Source organism: Penicillium daleae (assembly GCF_028827525.1).
Source record: "Penicillium daleae strain IBT 16125 chromosome Unknown utg000007l_segment0_segment0, whole genome shotgun sequence".
NCBI lineage: Eukaryota > Fungi > Ascomycota > Eurotiomycetes > Eurotiales > Aspergillaceae > Penicillium > Penicillium daleae.
In genome coordinates this window covers 298,545-318,851 of record NW_026623155.1, presented here as the reverse complement: position 1 = coordinate 318,851, position 20,307 = coordinate 298,545, and the positions used below count along the sequence as shown (strand labels likewise).

The following is a 20,307-nucleotide window of genomic DNA, read 5'->3' as shown; positions in this document are numbered from 1 at the left end:
GTCCACGGTTCATTCAACCTCGCGCTCCACACGAACGAACGTGGGAAAAAGGAACTCTTCCAAATTTTCTCTTTCCTTACGGCACTGGTCGGACTCGATCTGTGTCTCACACGATGTAAGATGAACTTCGTCATCAAACGCCCTCAGGCCAAGCTCGCGCTCGGTATCTCGAAAGCCTGTGTTTGACAGACTGTGGCTGTTGTTACTGCAGCTGGTATTGCTTGTAACCTTTCGTAACCGATTGACCCGACCAATTCTATTGCTGTGGCGTAATCTTCTTCGAAAGTAAAGCAAATGTTCTGCTTTCATGAATGATCGGACGAGTGGCTGTAGGGCTGGTAGACAAGCACAGATTATGCCAAGGCAAGGCTCCACGGTGGACCAGATGGAGATATTGCTCATGACCCATGTGATATCCAAATTTCCATTGAGGTATGCGAGGTAGTGGAGTCGAACAATACTGGCAATGCATACACTAAGAAGATCGAAATGTTAGTTGCTATCTCTAGAGGATACGGAATTGGTAAATGACTTGACACGTACAAGACACCAATGAGGAAGAGGTTAGTTATCATGACCTTTTGCTTCATTCGCACCTTTAATCTCCATATCACCGGTACTGGAATGAGCAGAATCAAGACAGCAACGACGACATTTGAGGCAGCGTTACCGATGTAGTAGCCGTAAAACTTGTATCGATAATAGCCGGACTTTGGATCGTAGGTTGACGTCCAGAAATAAGCGACTGGGTCACTACTGACTAGGAGTGCAATCATGCTTCCTACTGTCCATCCTATCGTTAGAAATAGGCAGATCCAAATCGACCAGTTCATCCCTAAAATACGGCGGTAAAAGGCCAGAATGGATATCTTGATGAGGAACAGCTCAAATAGATAAATAAAGAGATAGGCGAACAAAATCTCGAAGGTATGTAAGCCACATACGTACGTACCTTCTTCATTTTCACCATGGCACCGATGGTCACGACCCAGACATGTTTTCCCTCTCCATAATGGCCACCGGCTAATGAAGCAGCCAAGAGGACCAGCATAGGAATCTAGCAAATGTATAAGTCTTCTAGAAGCAGCCTCCACAAGCGGCATCGATTCACTTACCAAGGTCACTGCAACAAGCCATTCATCAAGAAATGGCCTTGCCTTTTGGCTTCTGAGCCGCACAATGAACCTGATCACGACGGCAATCACCGCAATAATGGAGATAGTAAGAACGGCAGCAGTATCTCTCCATTTCCGGTCCTCACTGAGATCCACAGCTGCTGGCGGTGGACCCAAAACCGCCGTGAGGGGTGTATTCATGAGATTCTCCATAGTATGAGGAGGCAAAAAAAAGGCCCCATGCAGTAGCTCAGGGCCAGCTATCATCGCAACACAGACGCAGGGTGAGTGATCGGTATTATAAGAAACATAACCTGTAAGCCTGACGTGACATGTTTCTTACTTGAAAACTCGCGTCAGGCGGGGAAGCCGCCCGCATTATTGAGCACTTCTGAAACTGTCATCATTGACTGGGAACGTGTGGTACCTGGCACCAGTTTTCTACGAATCATACACATCTGGAGCTGTAAATACAGCACTTCAGGATTATAAACAATTTCAAAGGTGGGAATAGGGGCAAACTTGTCGATTGGTGCGTTGTGATTGGAAGCACGGACTGCCAGGGCTGTTCCTGCGGGATGAAGAAAATCCACCCCAGAAGAAGGGTCCCGCGTGGGATCTCGGATTGGACTTTCCACTCTTGACCGTTTGAGGGCTAGTCATCAACTGTTGAGCAAGCTGGTTAAAGCCCATTCTTGCGTAGACTCTGGAAAATAAGGAGAGAGAGATGGAATTGGTAGATTCTTGGTATCTTGGCTATCTTGCAGAAGGGCAGGGAGATGGGCAGTGCTTTGGTCCCTATGAGAGCAATCGCACATCCTCCAAAGACAGCTAACTGACTATGCGTTAGGGAATTGTATGGTGGTTTCAGGCGGGTAGCCGAAGGGGTTTAGCTGTCGCTGAGAACACTGAGAACGCGGCTGGCCATCCATCTAGGAAGCGGCAGGATCTTCGGGCGTCTCTCGCAACATCAAGTGTGGAGTGTCAAGAAATGCCACAATACGAGTACGAACCGTACGAACGTGCTCGAGACCCTGTCCTTACAAGTATCAGAGTTTAGTTCGGTCCGACAGCCAAAAAAGCTGAGACCGACAGTTCGTATTGACTATACCTAATATGGCTTAGTGCGGAGGTCTGGCGCATCCACCTCAAATACCTTGGCATACCGGCCCACTTGTAAACTATTCTATTGGCTATCACCCTCCTGAAAGTCGAAAGATTATACGGTCGGAGTAGCGCGTTCCGGCAGGGGGATATCTGTCAGACACCTGCCAGGTATTTGGTGAACTCAGAGGAACAAAACAGCGAAAGATATATATTTACATCTTGCATATACAGTGGCGCCGCAAAAGTCTCCGACCACCCCTTACCGACCGCCTACTTTCTGCCATAAATTCTGCCGCACTAAAACCTCCAAATAATCATAATCAAATTGATCCAATAACTAATATTTAGTATACCAGCTATTTGATGCAATAATAGCCTGCACTCTACGCGGCATACTCTCTGATAGACTCTCTAATATACTAAGATCGATCTGCTACCATGCCTCCTTCGCTGTATCGATCAAAATAGCTAGAGTAGTATCATTATTTAGCATAGATAGTAGATCAGGCCGAATTTCATAGATCTTTTGCTTTAGTAGGGTCCACAGATTCTCAATTGGATTAAGATCCGGTGAGCAAGGCGGCCAAATCATAATCTCACGGCCTAGATTTGCTACAAATTCGCGTACGATCTGTGCAGTGTGCGTTGAAGCGTTATCTTGTTGAAAGATTGAAGTCGGATCAACTAGTAGAGTTGGTAGGATTCGTTGATATAAATCAAGAATAACGAAGCGATTTATACCTTGGCGAGGTGATTCTGGATCTCCATAAAGAGCTACTAAGCCACTTCGACGAAGCGACCCAGAGAATGCAGCCCAGAACATCTGTTTAACTTGGAATCCGCGATGTGGTACTGGTTGAACTTCGCCTTGAACTGCTTGGTCGGATAGGCGAATAAAGCTATACGCTAGACGAAGTCTAATACCTCGCTCAACTGTACACTCGTCAGACCAGAAGACTCGGTTAAAATCATCTTTAGTGTAGTGTTGATACCGTGAAGCCCAAGATAATCGTGCAGCAGCGTGCTCGGGTTTAAGATATAGGCGTTTCATAACTCGCTATTTCCGGAGACCCTTAACAGAGAGTAATCGCGCGATAGAATCTTTCTTGCACTTATGATTCACTTCGGAGAGTAAATCATCGTACGAGACTCGAGGGTCTTCGTGAATCTTTTGGAGGATCTTTTGGCGGTCATCGTCGTTTAAGATCTTAGGGCGCCCGGATCGCTTTAGTGACTGTTCCTTATCGCGAATTCGCGACTGAAGGCAGGTATATTTGATAGTCGAGAGTGGGATATAAGGGTATTTCTTATAAATTTGCCTATACGACCACTTTGCTACATCTTTCAATGTAACGATTTGGGTACGAAGATTCGCGTCTAATTCGCAATTCTTGCGTCTTGGCTGTGCGATAGCAGGAGATGTAGGTTGCCTAGGAGCAGTAGGAACTGGTCCTCTAGGCGTTGGAGGACTAGGCAATAGTAAACCAGCCCTTGTGCGAGGCATATTAGTATAGTGAATAAGGAGAATATTATAAACAACGCGATGCGCGACTACGCTGTTCGCGTTCATGGGGTTTCCTAGGCTATATTAGGTAGGCGGTGTTGGCAAGCGGTCAGGGGGTGGTCGGAGACTTTTGCGGCGCCACTGTACGAATATTCCGGAGATTCTTTGTTAGATACCTGGCAGTTACCGAAGTATAAAGATATGCGGTATCTGCCAGATATCTGGCAGATAGCTAACCCCTCTCTAGAAGCCATTGTAGGTAATAGCGTTTGGAGTTCTTTGAAATTTACCTTACTAGCGTATTCGTAGTGTTTTTACTACCTTAGATGATAGTTTTTCTACCAAAAAATCTTTTGAATGCGTTAATCTTAAAGATTTATGTGAATCTCAGAGAGTAGTTCCGTAGAGAGTAGTTCAGTATACTAGATACCTGACAGACGTCTAGTAGATATCTAATCCCTTAGGATCCGCCCTGCTCCCATTCTTTTTGCCGCGCACGTAGTCGGATCTTAGCCTCAAGCAGCCTATCCTCCTCTTCCTGTTGCTCTCTTTCTTGGCGTATCCTTTGTATCTTAGGTTTATGCCTTAATTCATCCTCTTCAAGCTTCCTCTTTAGCTCTAATATGGTAGGATCCTCTTGCGTCGATGGAGGTATTAGATATGGCGTTATACGCCGGGAGACTGAGCGAGAGCGGCTAGATGAGGATGTAGAGGACCTTCCACGGTAAGGAACTCCACTACTACTAACACGCTCTAGAGGTGGCTCACTATCCTGCCTCTCTCGATTACGACTAGCACGGCGGTTCTGCGCAGTCTGTAAATGGCGTATGAGTGACGCCTCAGGCGAGGAATTAGCATATCGACTCGGTATTGCCCACTGGCGGCTGATATTGTACTCCTGAATATCCTGTCGATCAAGCTTAAGAGAACTAGTAGAGGTTAGATGTTTAGTAGATATTTGCTAGATGTCTGACTAACCTCAGGATTGCTGATAGAAGAGGCTGTTGTTTACGACGAGTATTAGACTTATGGTGTGTCTGCTCTGCGGTATTCGTATTTCTACGAATTGACTCGTAACCTGGAGGTGGTGATTCAGAGCAAGCTGGATTTAGGCCACACATCACCCAATATTGCCGCTTATGCTCTGCCCAAGCGGCGAGAGAAGGCTCAAGCACTTCCAGAAGTCATCAGATATCTGTAGGACGTCTGGTGGTTATCTGGGGACTCACAAATTATATTATCAATCACCGCTTCGTATCCTGCTCGGTCCTGGGCATAGAGAAGCTCAAGCATTCGCTGTCGAATACCAGGGTTACCTCCCCCAGCCCGTTTTAGAGCTTCATTAACACCTCGGGTAAAGTGGATATGGCAGAAAAGAGTCATTTGACGCATGAGATACGGCCCACCTCGGTGTTCGTGATCGAACTCATGAAGGAAGTCGGCAAATCCTAGAGTTATCAGATATCTGGTAGACGTCCGACAGAGATCTGCTAACTTACCGAAATACTGCTTTGTATCCATATCCATCACTACTGCATTAAGCCCAATACTATCCAGAATTCGGAAAGTAGGCCTCTGCTTGGTAATCTTCTCAAGAAGAAGATAGACTCGCCTAAATAAGCGATGATATCCTTCCCGAGTCTCAATAGTAGTAAAGACGCGGCAGAGTGTACGGACTAGAGGGGTCAGATATCTGCCAGTCGTCTAGAGGATATCTACTTACTCCGCCCAAGATCACTAAAAAATGATGCAAAAACAACCTCCTTAATTTCCTTATGCTTCACACGCTTAAAGGACATGTCTACCTCGTAGGAATTGGCCTTCGCCAGAAGATGTGCCTGTCCATCAAGCATACAGATAACCATAATGCCATCAGGGTCAATAGAGATTTCACGAACGTAGCCCTAATAAGTTAGGTATCTAGGGAATATCTGCTAGATATCTGTTATACTTACCTTAACCTCGTCGTTCCTTGCCCGCTCAAAGATCACACCATTCACACTCTGGCCCTGAGGAAATGATAGAAGACGCTGCTTCCGAATGATTGTAGCAAGGCGATCTGTATTCACAAAGCTTGTATGAAGCTCTGTTAAGGTATAATGCGAGTATTTTAAGCAGAATTGCTGAAGCTCGGGACTGGCGAGGAATTTCGCTAGAGGTTCGAAATTAGCCGGGGTTGCTAGATATCTGGCAGACGTCTGATTCGGATCTACCTACTTATCGTAAGATCCGGCCGCTCCATCTCGGTAATCAGCCTCTTCAAACCCTGTACAACCTCAATAGGACTCCGCTTTGGTGGTACTGGAGGGTGCATATGGCGACCGGTAGAGATGAATAAGAAGTATGGGCATCTATCAAGGTCACCTGGGATAAGCCAGTCAAATCTGACATTGCACTTTAGCCGATCCCAAGTCCCCGGACCCTGGATACGCGCGTAACCTAGAGGAGTCAGATATCACTCGGATATCTGGTAGATATCTGAAAGGCTTACCACACTTTGGCGATTTCTTCAATGTTCCTTCGACGGCACAACAAGCCTCTATAAGACTCGGAATCTCACCTGTAAATAGCTGGTGTAAGAAGTAGATATCAATACTCCCATCTCGTGCGATTGTATCTGAACGATAATGAAGAGCTGGATCAGCCTCTCCTTCTTTGCAAATCACAGAATATATATGACCCCCTAGAGGCATCTCATGCACACTCTGTCGAAGTACCGGCTGACAAGATGGTAGGCGAGCCCTACAAACCCCGCGCTGGAATAGATTATGTGTGCTAGAGAAGTAGCTATCTTAAGAGATTAGCGGATATCTGCCAGATATCTATAGAATATCTAGCGAGTCACGTGTACGTCTTTCGCTTAACCTCATCCTCTTCAACAAAAGGCAAATTCTGCCGAAGTCTATGAAGAGTACTCCAAAGACCTTCGTCAACAGTAGTATGTGTCATCGATCGAATAGCCGGGTGTACATATTGACAAATAAATGCACCAGTGCAGTCGTATTTTGAATAGGTATAGCCAGGCCCAAGGAAGGACTCGCCTTTACATGGTCTATCGGCATAAGATTGGCGGTAAGAGTACTGGACCTAACGGTAGAAGTCAGATATCTCGTAGTTATCTGGCAGATACCTGGGATATCCGTACAGTAGATTCCACTAAGGCACGAATCTGCTCCGCTGAACGACCAGCTGCCGGGACAACATAGCCGTACCCGCCTTCGCTGGTATTTGGATACTCAGGGAGGTCCTGGACGTACTCGATTTCGGCAACGCTTAGCTTATGGCCCTTATTCTCGGTTACCCAAGTAGGTCCCGTTTGACATGGTTCCCACTATGAACGATTAGCTAGGAATCTGTTCCAGATATCTGGGAGATATCTGGAGGCTATCTGCGTACTCGTAGCTCAGCGTCTTGCTCCCTTCTTTCATTGATCAGACGATCGTTTTCAGCATCAAGGCTAGACAATTGCTCGCCTAAAGAGGTCATTTTTGCTGTACAAGAGTCAATTGCGCGATTGCCAGGAAGATGAAGAGAAAGGGGAAGTTTGCGTGTGTATTCATCTGTTTGATACGAGGCGCTAAACTACTTTCGAGAGCTGAGACCGACAGTTGGCTCCTAGATAGGCTTAGCGTGGTGGTCCGAGCTGTCGGGGTGGGTCCATTTGGCTGTCGATGCCAGCTATACACTCTTACAGTATTTAGATTATTATTAGTTACCCTTGTGGGGTGTTGGGGTGTGGAGAATTATCCCAACCCATCTGATGTTGATCTGACCCGTTCTAGACTCCTAGTGGGCAGAGGGGCGCAGGAACAGTTCTAGTTCCACGATCCAGGCGTTTCATCTCTAGTGCTAAGTTTTCGAGTCATTAAACTTCAGATTTAACTACGATGAGGCGGATCAATTCCTCTACTGTGGTGGTATATTATATATGTACCTCTCTTTGCTTCTCTCAAGAGCGAACTCATCGTTATGGGAAACAGTCCTAGAGTGTAAGCACAACACCACCATTATTACCAATCGAAACTTACTTGGTCGAACGCAGGATCCCCTGGTTCCGCATTTCTGATCAACAGCCTAAAGTCATCCTGGTAATCACGCCGTGTCACCCTGTCGGGGCTGAATGCCTGATGAAGAGGAGTCGAACGGGGAGACCTGCCCCATTTCTCTTCAGGAAAAGAAGAGTCTTTGAACAATGGCATTTAGGCATAATAAAATCAGAGAAAGATCGAAATACCTAGATCTCCCGTCTTGACCATGCTCGGAGGTGGTCCGACTTTGACCGCATTGAGCTGAACGTTCTCCTCAGTCGGCAGTATATTTTTGTATCTATGATCTGGCTTGTTACTAGAAGGCGAATTTTCTGACCTGCTTCTCAAACACAACTAATACGAAAGCTTAAATGAATTACAGAATAAACCTGGAGAAAGAACATTAGTTAACGAAAGCCTACCGATGAGTCAGCGAGAGGGGGCATCTTGATTGATTAGCCACTATACAGTGGCAATGGACTTTGATGAGATGGTTTGGGTTGGTCATTCTATACTAGAGAGCAGTGACAGTTCAAATGGGCGGATTTGGAGACTGAGAAGATGGCTTAGCTGCCACTTCTGTTCTCTCTGTCGGAAGATCGTTCTCAACGCGTTCCTAGATGTCCCAAGCACTATCTCCCCATTCAGCTGTCACAGGACGATGGTAGAGATAAATTTGAAGGTCTGTCGGGGATTTAACTTCATGGAGCCCTCAATGTACCATCGACTTTTGAGTCTAGTGAACGAGTCAATAAATAGTATGACTCGGTAGTGAAAATAACGAGAATAGAACCATTCCCCCCAAAGTCGTACATCCAGTATGAAACAGAAGTCGCCATCAATCCGTTCTATGAATAAGAAGGTATGACCTCGAAATAGACATCGAGGGGAGACTAAGATAAATACCAGGCTTGCCAAAAGCATCACATCATGATTTCCGACTTAAATTTCAGTTCCCCAAAACATATCATCGAATAGTAGGCATGACTCTCTCCGCAAACTCACTAAGAGGATATCCTAATCTAAAACGACAAGAATCACGAGCTCCGCCATATTTGAAATCCAATAGTACCCCTCTCTAAGAATCTTCAGGATAGTTCGGCCTCCGAACTTCCACCTCCGCCGCGCCGATCCCGAAGTATACTCCATGGGATCAACATACCCATTCTGGCCCACACCCAAACCACAACCCTCAACCCTGGTCAAATCAGATCTGACAAAGCGCTGAAAAACGGCGATTCCCATACCCCGAATTGCGTGAGACGCTATTTAGTTGCTGATCCTGTTTGCGGAGCGCGGGTGAGTATGTGGGCGGGTGAGTTGGGTAGACTCACCCGCTCCGCTAAATAAAAGCGCGATGAGATTTTTTTCTGTTGTTTTGAAGGTATTTGTTTTTGCACAGAGTACATACTGGTCATTTGTATACTTTAAGATTATTGGAGAGTGTCCACTGGTCTGTTCTTTTTGGCGATGGGCTCGAATTACTTGCTTCATCCTTTCGACATTGTCTCGCACACTCCTACGGCCATGCTCTCGGCTAGGTCATCACCCACAGCCACCAACGGTGCAGGCCTCTCAAATGCAGAGAAAGTCACGCTATATGTCGTTGCAGCGACGGCGGCCGTTCTTATTGTCGTGGGTATCGCGATTGCTGTCCTTCGAGCACGCTGCCATGATGGACCGTGGGGTGCTCATTCCTCAGGGCAGCCGCGACAACACAGCATGGCTAAAGCACTGCTGAAAACTATTCCACTGGTGCAATATGATGACACAATCGATTCCTCGAGAAACTGTTCAAGGCCAAGCTTTGATGGTTCCATGGAGTCTTTGCAATCTGAGAGTGGAAAGGCGAGCATCTCAGAAAAGTCTACCGTGGGAAATTCGACGTGTGCTATCTGTACGGAGGAGTTTGTGAAGAACCAACTAGTCCGAGTTTTGCCTTGTGGGCATGTATTTCATCAAGGCTGTGTTGATGAATGGTTGGTGAAGAGATCGCGGACATGTCCTACCTGGTAAGTTATTCTTGCTGCCATTTCCTTACGAAAAAGCTTTCTGACGACTATATATAGTCGATATGAACTCACGCCATCTTGCAAGAACCAGGCCACTGAGAAAGATAAGCATTCGCCGGATATTGAGGGCGGATTGCCAGACGTTGAGGCTCGGCATACGCAACCCCAGAGCCGAATGCACGGATATCTGCGCAGTCTTCGCTCTACATTTGCGGGGAGGCAGTGACAGGTATCACTGGATCGTATTGAGCTAAGCTCAAAAACCTATGTCTTATAAAATTAATGTAATTAACGACGAACCATGACCGAATCAACTTAAGTTGAAGAGAAAGAGCGTGGCGGGTGCGGTATCTCTACGATCGGAATACATCAGACTCCCAAATTGTGACCAGACTTGATTACACGTGGGAAGATGTAATACGTGAGTGTTTAGATAACTTTCCAAGCATAAGAGCCCGTGATTAAGTATCTCGCTGGTAGCAACGTCGCAGTTGCTGCATCGGGCCGAATGCAGCGGGATCCGTGTTTTAGAGTCCAGCAGGAAGTCCCTTTAGGAATCGGCATTAACACATGACAGCTGCCGCAGACCCGACACAATGGAAAGCTAGTTTGACTCATGACGAGGCCCCGAGTCTTGGCCAAGTTTCCAAGACCTGTCTCCCGAGGAGGTATGTCTAGACAAGGTCTTCCTTCATAGTCGACAAGATGGCCAGCAGCAACGACATAGTTGACAGGGCATAATTCTCCGAGCCAGCTTCTTCTCGTCTCTACACTCCATACCTCGTGCGTATATAGTGCAATCGGGATGCGCAACGTGGGTCTGCGCGGTAAACAGCGAGAATCACCACCATGAGGGGTTCGATTCCAGCCCCGCAGCCACCGCCGTAACTGGTGGTCCCCGTGCACCGTAGATGAGGCTGTCATTAACAGCAACTGTCGATCCGTGCGGGAACGCCCGCTGCGGGCTCGCGCCGCTGCCGAGTCATTTAGCGTCTGCACTGCCGCTTCGCAAGCATCTCGCTCTCAGGGAGAACGGTATCCGTTGACATATCCGGAGGTCGAGGTGCTTCGCTCTGTATATTGCTTTTTGGGGGGTAGCGACCAAAGCACAAAGAAGGCTAGTGCGGGGGATCGGCCCGATCGCCCTCGTCTTTGCCCATAGGCATTGCATGTTAATGTAGAGAGTATCAACCTATACCTCGTAATAAGCTGCACGACACCGAGTCAACCCTTTGTCTTGTCGAGTCGCCCGCCCTAGGATCATGCGAGGTCGCTCATTCCCGTCTCCTAGAGCGAGAGGGAGGGGTGGAGGGGCAGCTAGCAGGTTTCAGAGAGGTTCTCCTCAGGGGACGGCCCATGGGGACGCGCCAGTGCAGGACTTTCCCAACGGTGACAGTCATGGTACTTTTGCGAGCAGCCCTTTAGCTGCACTAGCGCTACAAATGGTCCTGCTGGCATGAGGCACAGGAACAGGGCCGGGGGCAACCGGATGGATAGACACGGACACCCTTTCGTCCCACGAACAAAAGGACCGTTGACATCACGGGAGGAACGTTGACGCTAGCGTGATAAGCCTGACGAGGGGGAGGAGGAATGGATGGGTTGGGAGGATCCCATTTCCTCTCGGCCAGTCGGGTTTCGTCTTCGTCGAGTCCTCCTGACTCGATGCTGATCAGGAGTAGATAGTCAAACCCGCGTTTCAGAGTTGCTTTGCCCGTTGCCGTGCGATATCAAGCGGAACTGGAGACCGGAGCTAATTGCGGGGAGTTCGGATCCACCAGCGAAATGCGCCTTGGTGCTCATCATCGTCATCCTTCCTTTTTCCACCGTTAACAGAGTGGGTCATGGACCTGCAGCTGGCCTAGAAATTAGCTCATTGTCAGCGGATGGGACTAGGAAGAGAAAGGGGGTTTTAAGGAGGGCTGAGAGACCAGGCAGAAGTTGTGAAAGGAGTAAGATACCAAGTGGAGCGGCGGATGTAAGGAGCCTAGTCAGCGCTCCCAGCGTTACCCGACACGACTTTCCATCTCCTTCAATTCACTTCCACCTTCTCTTCTTCTTTCTATCTCAGTCCTCGTCTTCTCTTCCTTTGTCTGCGGATTTACCAGTTCCTTCGTTGTGGTCTTGTTTAGTGCTCTCTTGGTTTCGAGCAGCCTAAACCCGTACCTTATCCTTCCCCCTCCTCTTCTCGCCAGCTCTTCCGTCCTCCCCCGCACCCGACACTATGTGAGTTTCGGAGATAAAATGCATCCTGCACAGCCTAGATGATCTTCAAAAACCTAACACATCTCCTTCCTTCATCCAGGCTTATCACCGTCAGCGTCATCCGCCCCGAGCAGGCGGACTCTGATATCATCAACCTCGAGGTGGGCGGCGACATGACAATAGAGCTCCTCAAAGCCATCGTCGAAAGTGAAACCGCCATTCCCCCGGAAGCCCAACAACTCGTCTTCAATAATCAGCTCCTCCAAATCCCCTCGCAGACCCTCGACCAGGTTGGCATCGGCGAGGGCGACATGCTCGGCGTCCACGTCAACCTCCGTGGGGGTCCCCAAGCCCCCCTCATCCCACTCCGCCGCCGCACCCCCTCCTCCGCCCCAGGCCCCAGCGCTGCGCCACGCCATAACGTCGCTCCCCGTCCGGGCATGCCAGATCCGGAGACTATCCGACTACACATTCTGGGCGATCCACGCGTGCGCGAAGCAGTGCGCAGACAGAACCCGGAGCTGGCGGCAGCGGCGGATAATGCGCAGCAGTTCCGGAATGTTCTGCTAGCGCAGCAGCAGCGTGAAGCACAGGCCGAGGCGGAGAAAGAGGCTCGTATTGCGATGTTGAATGCTGATCCATTCAACCCGGAGAATCAGCGAGAGATTGAGGAGATTATCCGCCAGAATGCGGTTACCGAGAATCTACACAATGCCATGGAGCATCATCCCGAATGTGTGTATAAAGTTTTTCCCTATGAAGTGATGGGATCCCCGCGCAGCTGTCGGTCCAGACATCCAGCTAAGCTAACCTTCTTTTCTGCTTGTCTACAGCCTTCGGCCGTGTCACCATGCTCTACATCCCCGTCGAAGTCAACGGTCACCGACTCAACGCCTTCGTCGACTCCGGCGCCCAGGTCACCATCATGTCCCCAGATTGCGCAGTTGCCTGCAACATTATGCGCCTAGTAGACCGACGATACGGCGGCATCGCCAAGGGCGTGGGCACGGCACCTATCCTGGGCCGCGTGCACTCGGCGCAGATCAAGATCGGCGAAATGTTCCTTCCCTGCTCATTCACCGTCATGGAGGGTAAGCAGATTGACCTACTGCTGGGTCTGGACATGCTGCGCCGACACCAAGCCTGTATCGACCTGCAGCGTGGCGCCTTGGTCATTCAGGACCAGGCCGTGCCGTTCCTGGGCGAGGCTGATATCCCCAAGCATTTGACTGAAGAGTTCGAGGATGAGCCGACCGTGAAGGGCGCGGATGGTGCGGAGGTCGGCGCGCGTACCGGTGCGGTCACGCATCAGGCTGGTGGTTCTACTACAGCTGGGCAGTCGCAACCACCCCAACAGCAACAGTCCCCACCAGCACCCAGAATCAATATTCGGCCTGCGCCGGCGTCACGGTGGCCGCAGGCTTCTATTGCGAAGCTGACGGAGCTAGGCTTCACGCGCGAGGAGGCGATGCGGGCGCTGGACGCGGCGAATGGAGATTTGGATGGGGCGATTGGTTTCCTGCTTTGAGAATGGATCTTGGATGACGAATTGAATGGAAATCGAGATTGATTTCGGGGTGATGATCATCGTGTCTTGTGATTTCTTGCTTCTCTTCTTCTACATATTCAGGCGTTTAGCGGTTGGGGGCTAGGGATTGGATATTGTATTTAGCGGGACTGTATCTTGTCTTGTCTGCTCTGCGCGTTGTTTTTTGGTGCCTCGTGTGCCTTGTGTCTTACCCCGGTACTTGTTTCAGTGCCCTTTTTTGTTTTTGCTCTCTTATATTCTCGTGATGTATCCATATCCGTAGCTCAATGTACGATTATATGGTGGCATCTGGCATGGCGATCGTGTGATCCTGTAGCTCCGCGTCCTCCATAGACGATTCATTCTCGAATTTCGATTCCCATTTCCCATCCCCATTTCCCATTTCCAGATCCGATATGCATTTCCACTGCATTGCATATTTCATGTGGATCTGCAGGGTGCCTCTGCATCGAGGAGCTGCTCTTATGTACCGCACCACCAAACACCACAATGCAAACCAGACCAGACTAGCCCAGGCCCATCTAGTCCAATCCGAGTCCCGTTCGCCATACTCCCGAAATATGACGTATTCGTCACTCGTACTCACTCACGCTTGGCCTTTGGCATTAATCGAGCACGCAATCGAAGGACCATGTCAAATGCCATTAAGGCACCTGTGTTGTGTTCGTCAGTCTGGTTCGTGATGTGTGTAATTTTCTGCAGAAAAGACGTCACGGAGAAGAGGGAATTGGAAGGATTGCGAATTGCAGCATGACGAGCACGAGGGTCGAAGCTCAGCTCCACGCTCCCAACTTCAATCTCTGAAATTTTTGGGGTTGTACTGTTTGTATGGGACTCACCTAGTGCAACATAGGGCCCGTAGAGGTATGTGATTTGTTGTTTCTCGGCCGTTGTGCGATCGGGCCAGCTCCAGACGTCGATTAGACATGTGAGCGAGGTGACGAAGGCCTGGATGCCGAAGATGAGGAGGTGGACTGGGATTAGGGGGTGGTCTGGATTGGAATGCGTTAGTTATGGATGTAGATAGACTATGATATAGCATGGAGAGGAGAGTGTGGCTAAGATGGAGGGATTAGGGTAGAGGTTGAGTATAAGTTCAGAATGTTATCAGATAATCAGTCAGTTCAGACTCCAGAGATAAGCTTGTTTCCGTCTACCTCGGGTCTGACTTGATCTGACCTGATCTGATTTGCTTCTACTTGTCTTGTATCCTCCACCCTCCACAGCATTGGGCAGTGTGTACAGTACATACCTCGAATCAACCCCCAAACCGCCCACAAACTCGCCGGCACATGATAAACCAACTCCATCCAAACAAACGCACTAAACCACACCGGTGCAGGATCCTCAAAGAACTTGTCCCGGTATGTCGCGACATAATACTCGCGCAATTGCGCGGAGAGATCGGTGCGGAGCCATGCCGGTTGGAGGGGGACTGTGTCAACGAGGAAGATTATGGGAAGGTGGGTGGTGAAGAAGAGGAGGTAGGCGAGATCGCGTTTGCGGGTGGTGAGGGGGGCCATGCTGCTGGCCACGGACCGTTGGCGTGGGGGAGGTTTGGAGATTGGAGATTGGAGATTGGAGATAGTGGTGTTGGCGCCGGAGCTGGGCCAGAGGAACTGGGGGCGTGCCGAGGTCGAAGAGGGCTGGAATGGGTTTTGGGGGGGGGGAAAACCGTTGGATGTTGGTTCGCGTGGAGACGCGTTAAGGGAGATAGATGTTCGTCAGGAATTCAGGGGGATGGGTCAACTGGTCAATTTTTGGGGGGGGGGGCCTCTAGCCAACTGGTGAGATCGATCCTGCCCCCCTACAGACTACAGTAAGCAGCTAAGCCTAAGCGAAATAGACAAACGACTAACGCCTCAAAGGCACCGATCAGGTGGGGGCTCTCAACCGGCGATCTGGGACCATGTTTGCTTTTTTCTCGGATTTAAGCTTAGTGGAGATCTGGGTATAGCGTCCACTACAACAGTGTTGTCGGAGTACATAGTAGCAAGGAGATGACGAATTGGATATAGAAGAGCTTTGCTCGTGATAGCCCTCTTCCTCGGGGTAGCTCCTCGTGGGAAGAGTTCCATTCCGACCGACTGAATTTTTGCAGCTTACATCCCCTTCAGGAATTGAATAGGGGTCAATCTTCGGAATACGTCCTGTACATCCGTAGTTACTACAGTAGGTAGGGGTTACGCTACGGATTACGAACAACGGTGACAGCCACCAGATGGATCCTCCTCCAAACCGGTGAACCACGGGAGACGCAAGTCTGGCACGAGTGGACATTCCGGCCCGGTCCCTTAAGTGAGAACGATGCGAAAAGACGTGATGTGATCCACCCAGACGACCTTCCATGAAAAACATTTTAGTAAATAGAAAACCAACAGCCATGATTAATGCCTCGTTCTCCGTTCTCCCCGAAACCCTGATACTTGAACATCAAATTGAACCTTCCTTTTTCTCTTCGAAGCCCGAAACCCCCAAGCCTGATGGGAGCAATCGTTGACTAACGGCTTGGATTTATCTACCACCTTAGCGGCCGCATTATCAGGCTAACTGGGTCCCCGGGTTTTCCTCCGCGCGGAGTCAACCTGCACAAGAAGATTGAAGAGGGAAGGACTGAGAGACGTAGACGAAAAAGACCTGGGGACCTAGGGAGCAAGTTCAAGCAACGGAAGAGCTGATTGTTATCACGTCACGGCGGCGTGGATGCTCACTGGACGAAGAGATGAATCGTATCAACCGCTCTCCGTCCCTCGGCTTCCAGACAGAGTAGTAGGAGGTTAGAAGGGCGGACTACTGTAGGACTCGCAGATGTGGCGTATTGGGCGAGCTAGTCTGGCTCCGTCGTTGATGCAACAAGGAAAATCAAAACCGGGAGTCGGACTGCATCGTATCGTCCAGGATTTGTGGCGCTGGAAGACCCGTGGAGCCTGCGTTTGTACTTTATGCGGTGCTATAGGCTCGGGTCGGGAATACTGGTTTTGTTATGTGCTGGGTACTTTACCTTGGTGAACACGCCCTACAGGGAAAGGGAAAAGAAAGAAAAAAGCGATTCGTACGATGCCCGCGCGGTCGGGATTCGACTTCGCCGATCGCTGGTCTGTTCTCTGGACCCATGTTAGATTTTTTTTTTTCTTTCGGTTTTTTTCCATGTGCAACGTGGTCCGATGGGGAAGATGGGCAGAGGACGCCAAAGTGATGAGGTCAACGGGCGGGATTCGAGCAGACCGCATGTTTGGGAGGAGACCAATGAGTTAAGGGCGTGGGCGCCGATGGAGGGTGAATGTGGGGATGGGGAATGGGGTGATTGAGGGTGATTGGGTTAAATTGAGTGAAATAATTGGATGGACCAGGGGGCAAAAGGCAAGATTAGGGGCGAACAGGCCGAACAGGGGGGAGGACAATGGTTTCGAAATTGCGAGCAGAAAAGTAGTCAACGCAGGAAGCAGAAGCTCGAGAGGATAAGAAAAAGGAAAAAGTGGGGAGCCGTGAAACGGGCATCATCCCGGGCAGATGGAGCCTATCCCCACCGGGATTTTCTGTGCTTCTTCGCTCGCTCGCTGGCGGTTCTTGGGTCTTGGCCCCTTGTCGCTTGTCAAGGACAAAGTACCGAGCTGGATATCACTACGGTAGGTTGTATGTAGGAACTTTTTGTTTTCCGTGCCTAACGGACTCTCGATCTCTTCCGGTCCGAAGTGTGGAATGAATAGCTACTCCGGACTTATACTGTAGCTAGTGACTATCTCTTAACTTTGTCCTCCGTATCACTACCCAATTGGTCCAGCAAATCCTCCAAAGATAAACCTCGCGAACCGAATCCTTCAGAATACGACCAAGGTCCGGTCAATTGGACAATCACTTGAAATTAGAATCCTCCTTGAAGGGCTGCTCTGCATAGATCACGGCAGATAATGCAATTGCCATTCCGCCTGCAGCTGCCTTATCGATGCACTGTTCAAGTACACAAACCGCAAAAGCCAACAGCCAACAGCCACTAAAGCGGAAGCAACCAGCCGGCTCTTCGAGGCCGAGGCTGCATGATCTCCTAGTTTCGGGTTCTTAGTCTTTGACTAGTTCATATTAGTTCATGGTGTCATCGTCGGTACACTATGCACTTACCTGTCCTAGGTACATATCTCGGCACTGTATGAAGATCCTGGGATAAGGACCCTAGGTACGGACTGCGGCGTACTGGGTAAACTACGAAATACTTCGGTAGGTACAGTACCTGTCTTGCTCTTAACGGCTTCTTCTGTATCCAATAACAATCTCCAGCTATGACTATTCACTCGACCAACAGCCTAAGTGTATCACCATTCAATTCCCGGTCATTCCATGGGGAGCGGTGAAAATCCTACTTATTCCAGAACGGAACTATGACGGGGAAATAGGACATGATGACTCCGCGATTATCGATTCTTGCTCTTCAACCACTTCTGTACTTACTCCGTATAACTACTTAGCTAACTAAAATAATAATCATCATTAATTTAAAAATCCAAATTCTAAACGGGCCACGACAACCACCTTCTCCTTCGCGTTCCCTCCAATCTACACCTCCCATCTCTTCCCCGTTCTTCCCCCCTCCTTCCTTTCCCCATATCCCTTGTCCCCATTCTTTTCTCTTCTCCTTCTCTAACAGGTCGGAACCCCCCGGGATCGGGGTTGCCTTGCCTCTCGTTTTTTGAATCCATGACGATGATTCTTGAGTTGATTTCCTGGTTGTGCTGACCGCTTCTCTGAGCAAGCGAACCGATGCACACAGACCACTCTGATTTGGGGGTTTCCCTTTTTACTTTTCGCCCACTTTTTTCAATTTCCAAACAATAAACAACCCCTGCTTGCTGCTAGTAACAGTTAGTTAGTTCCAGAAACCGTAGCTCCATCGGCGCCTCTCAAACGTACCCCCCTAACCTCCTGTGAGATGTGGTGCGGTTCCCAAATTCCGGGTCCGTCTCTTTTCGCTCTTTGTTCCTTATCCCACTCGGAGATGAAGGGGGACTAGTGTTTGAAGCTATCATGCAGGTCGGAGGGGCCCACGATGCACTTTTTTTGCTTGCGTTTTTTTTCTTTTTCTTTTCTCGTTTTTTTTTTAACCTTTATCCATGGCCACTATCATAAATTCATAATATTATTTTACTATTCATGCGTGAACCCACTTCATCTTCTATTTCCTATTGGTGTAGTCTGCCCGTGTGGAACCGGTAGCTTGCTCGGCTGTACAGTATATCGGCGTGGAATATACAGAGTAGATATACGTACTAAGCATCCACCAAGGTAGTGGGTATATATAAAAAGGTAAGACGAACGGGTTCCAGTTGATCTGATAATATTTTCTTTTTCTCAGTGGAACTCGGCGGGTCTATACTAGCTGCCCTCTATATCTACACGACGCTGAAACCGCCCTTTATCCTATTCCTATTCACCACTCTCTCTCCTCTCCTCTTTTCATCCTCTCCTCCTTCCATACCTCCTACAATGCCCTCTTCAGCCCCCCCTCATCCGCTCCAAGACCAATGGCCATACAGGTAATGGCCATAACGTCCACAATGCCCACAAACCCGAAATCCCCATCAGCTACGACATCAACATCCCCTACGTCGACGTCAACAAGCTCTCCCACATCAACACCCCATATCCACAATACCTTCCCACCTGGGATCCGATCTGGTTCGACCCCCTCCCGCCCTTCGACTACCTCGATCCAGCCCTGCGTGTCAAAGACCCATCCATGCGCAACCTGCTCACCCCAGACGTGACCGTCAACCACATCCAACCCAGCATCGGCTCCGTCGTCGAGGGCGTCCAGCTAAACCGCCTCTCCGACGCGGCAAAGGATGAACTCGCCCTGCTCATTTCCCAGCGCAAAGTGGTCGCATTCCCAGACCAGGATCTGATTGATGATGGTCCCGCTGCGCAGGAGTCGTTTATGCGGTATTTTGGTAAACCCAATTACCAGCCTGTCTCGGGAACCGTGCGCAATCACCCTGCCTTTCATGTGATTCATCGCGATGGGAATCGTGAGGAAATCGCTCGCTTCTTGGAACAGCGTACTACGACTACCCTCTGGCATCAGGATGTTAGTTACGAGATCCAGCCGCCCGGGTATGTCATGTTGGGTCTTTTGCAGGGTCCTGAAGTCGGCGGTGATACCGTCTTTGCGGCGACCGATATGGCGTATAAGCGGTTATCGCCTACGTTGCGCTCGTTCCTGGATACGTTGAAATGTGTGCATTCGTCTGCGAGAATGATTGCGCATACGAGGTTGACGGGTGGTTTGGTGCGGAAGGATCCCGTTGATACCCTGCACCCGTTGATTCGCGTGCATCCTGTTACCGGGGAGAAGTGCCTGTTTTTGAATGCTGAGTTTATTACCAAGATTCAGGGCATGAAGGAGCCGGAGGTCAAGTGGATGTTGGACTTTTTGATGAATCATATTATTACGGGCCATGATTTCCAGGCGAGAGTCCGTTGGCAGCCTCGGACTATCGTTATGTTTGATAATCGGTCTACTACTCGTGAGTCTTTCCCCCGTCCTTGTCAGATGTATTATGGAAATGTTCATGGCTGACTGAAGTAGACTCTGCGATCGTCGATTATCTCGATGATGAATACGGCGCCAAGGCCCGGCATATCTTCCGGCTGTGTGCCCTGGGCGAAAAGCCTATCCCCGTGGACGAGTTTGAGTAAAAAGCACCAGCCACAACCACCTCCACCATGTCCCTGTTTATGCAAGCGATTCGCGTTTCCTGCGCTTTTGGTTTATCTGATAGAAGGCTCTTTCCTTGAA

At 49.4% G+C, this 20,307-nt stretch overlaps 6 protein-coding genes across 6 annotated transcripts; 3 read left to right on the top strand and 3 right to left on the bottom strand.

The window, feature by feature from the left end:
• Positions 1–9: 9 nt before the first annotated feature.
• On the bottom strand, positions 10–1,328 carry N7458_007349 (uncharacterized protein; the record flags this gene model as incomplete). The annotated part of the gene is made up of 4 exons (XM_056910731.1): positions 10–475; positions 544–920; positions 953–1,057; positions 1,116–1,328. 4 exons carry the CDS (start codon positions 1,326–1,328, stop codon positions 10–12), a joined length of 1,161 nt encoding a protein of 386 aa, XP_056763557.1.
• A 2,858-nt stretch (positions 1,329–4,186) lies between these two features.
• On the bottom strand, positions 4,187–7,212 carry N7458_007348 (uncharacterized protein; the record flags this gene model as incomplete). Its single annotated transcript, XM_056910730.1, has 10 exons — positions 4,187–4,655; positions 4,705–4,900; positions 4,956–5,174; positions 5,226–5,402; positions 5,450–5,630; positions 5,682–5,878; positions 5,944–6,165; positions 6,218–6,296; positions 6,872–7,057; positions 7,123–7,212. The coding sequence occupies 10 exons, from the start codon at positions 7,210–7,212 to the stop codon at positions 4,187–4,189; spliced, it is 2,016 nt and encodes a 671-aa protein (XP_056763556.1).
• Positions 7,213–9,224: 2,012 nt separating this feature from the next.
• On the top strand, positions 9,225–9,992 carry N7458_007347 (RING-H2 finger protein; the record flags this gene model as incomplete). The annotated part of the gene is made up of 2 exons (XM_056910729.1): positions 9,225–9,766; positions 9,824–9,992. The coding sequence occupies 2 exons, from the start codon at positions 9,225–9,227 to the stop codon at positions 9,990–9,992; spliced, it is 711 nt and encodes a 236-aa protein (XP_056763555.1).
• Positions 9,993–12,030: 2,038 nt separating this feature from the next.
• Positions 12,031–13,499, top strand: ddiA (putative DNA damage-inducible v-SNARE binding protein Ddi1; the record flags this gene model as incomplete). Its single annotated transcript, XM_056910728.1, has 2 exons — positions 12,031–12,706; positions 12,805–13,499. The coding sequence occupies 2 exons, from the start codon at positions 12,031–12,033 to the stop codon at positions 13,497–13,499; spliced, it is 1,371 nt and encodes a 456-aa protein (XP_056763554.1).
• A 603-nt stretch (positions 13,500–14,102) lies between these two features.
• Positions 14,103–15,043, bottom strand: N7458_007345 (EXPERA domain-containing protein; the record flags this gene model as incomplete). Its single annotated transcript, XM_056910727.1, has 3 exons — positions 14,103–14,320; positions 14,360–14,494; positions 14,773–15,043. 3 exons carry the CDS (start codon positions 15,041–15,043, stop codon positions 14,103–14,105), a joined length of 624 nt encoding a protein of 207 aa, XP_056763553.1.
• A 3,493-nt stretch (positions 15,044–18,536) lies between these two features.
• N7458_007344 (TauD/TfdA dioxygenase family protein) lies at positions 18,537–20,207 on the top strand (the record flags this gene model as incomplete). The annotated part of the gene is made up of 3 exons (XM_056910726.1): positions 18,537–18,542; positions 19,009–20,035; positions 20,098–20,207. The coding sequence occupies 3 exons, from the start codon at positions 18,537–18,539 to the stop codon at positions 20,205–20,207; spliced, it is 1,143 nt and encodes a 380-aa protein (XP_056763552.1).
• Positions 20,208–20,307: the final 100 nt, after the last annotated feature.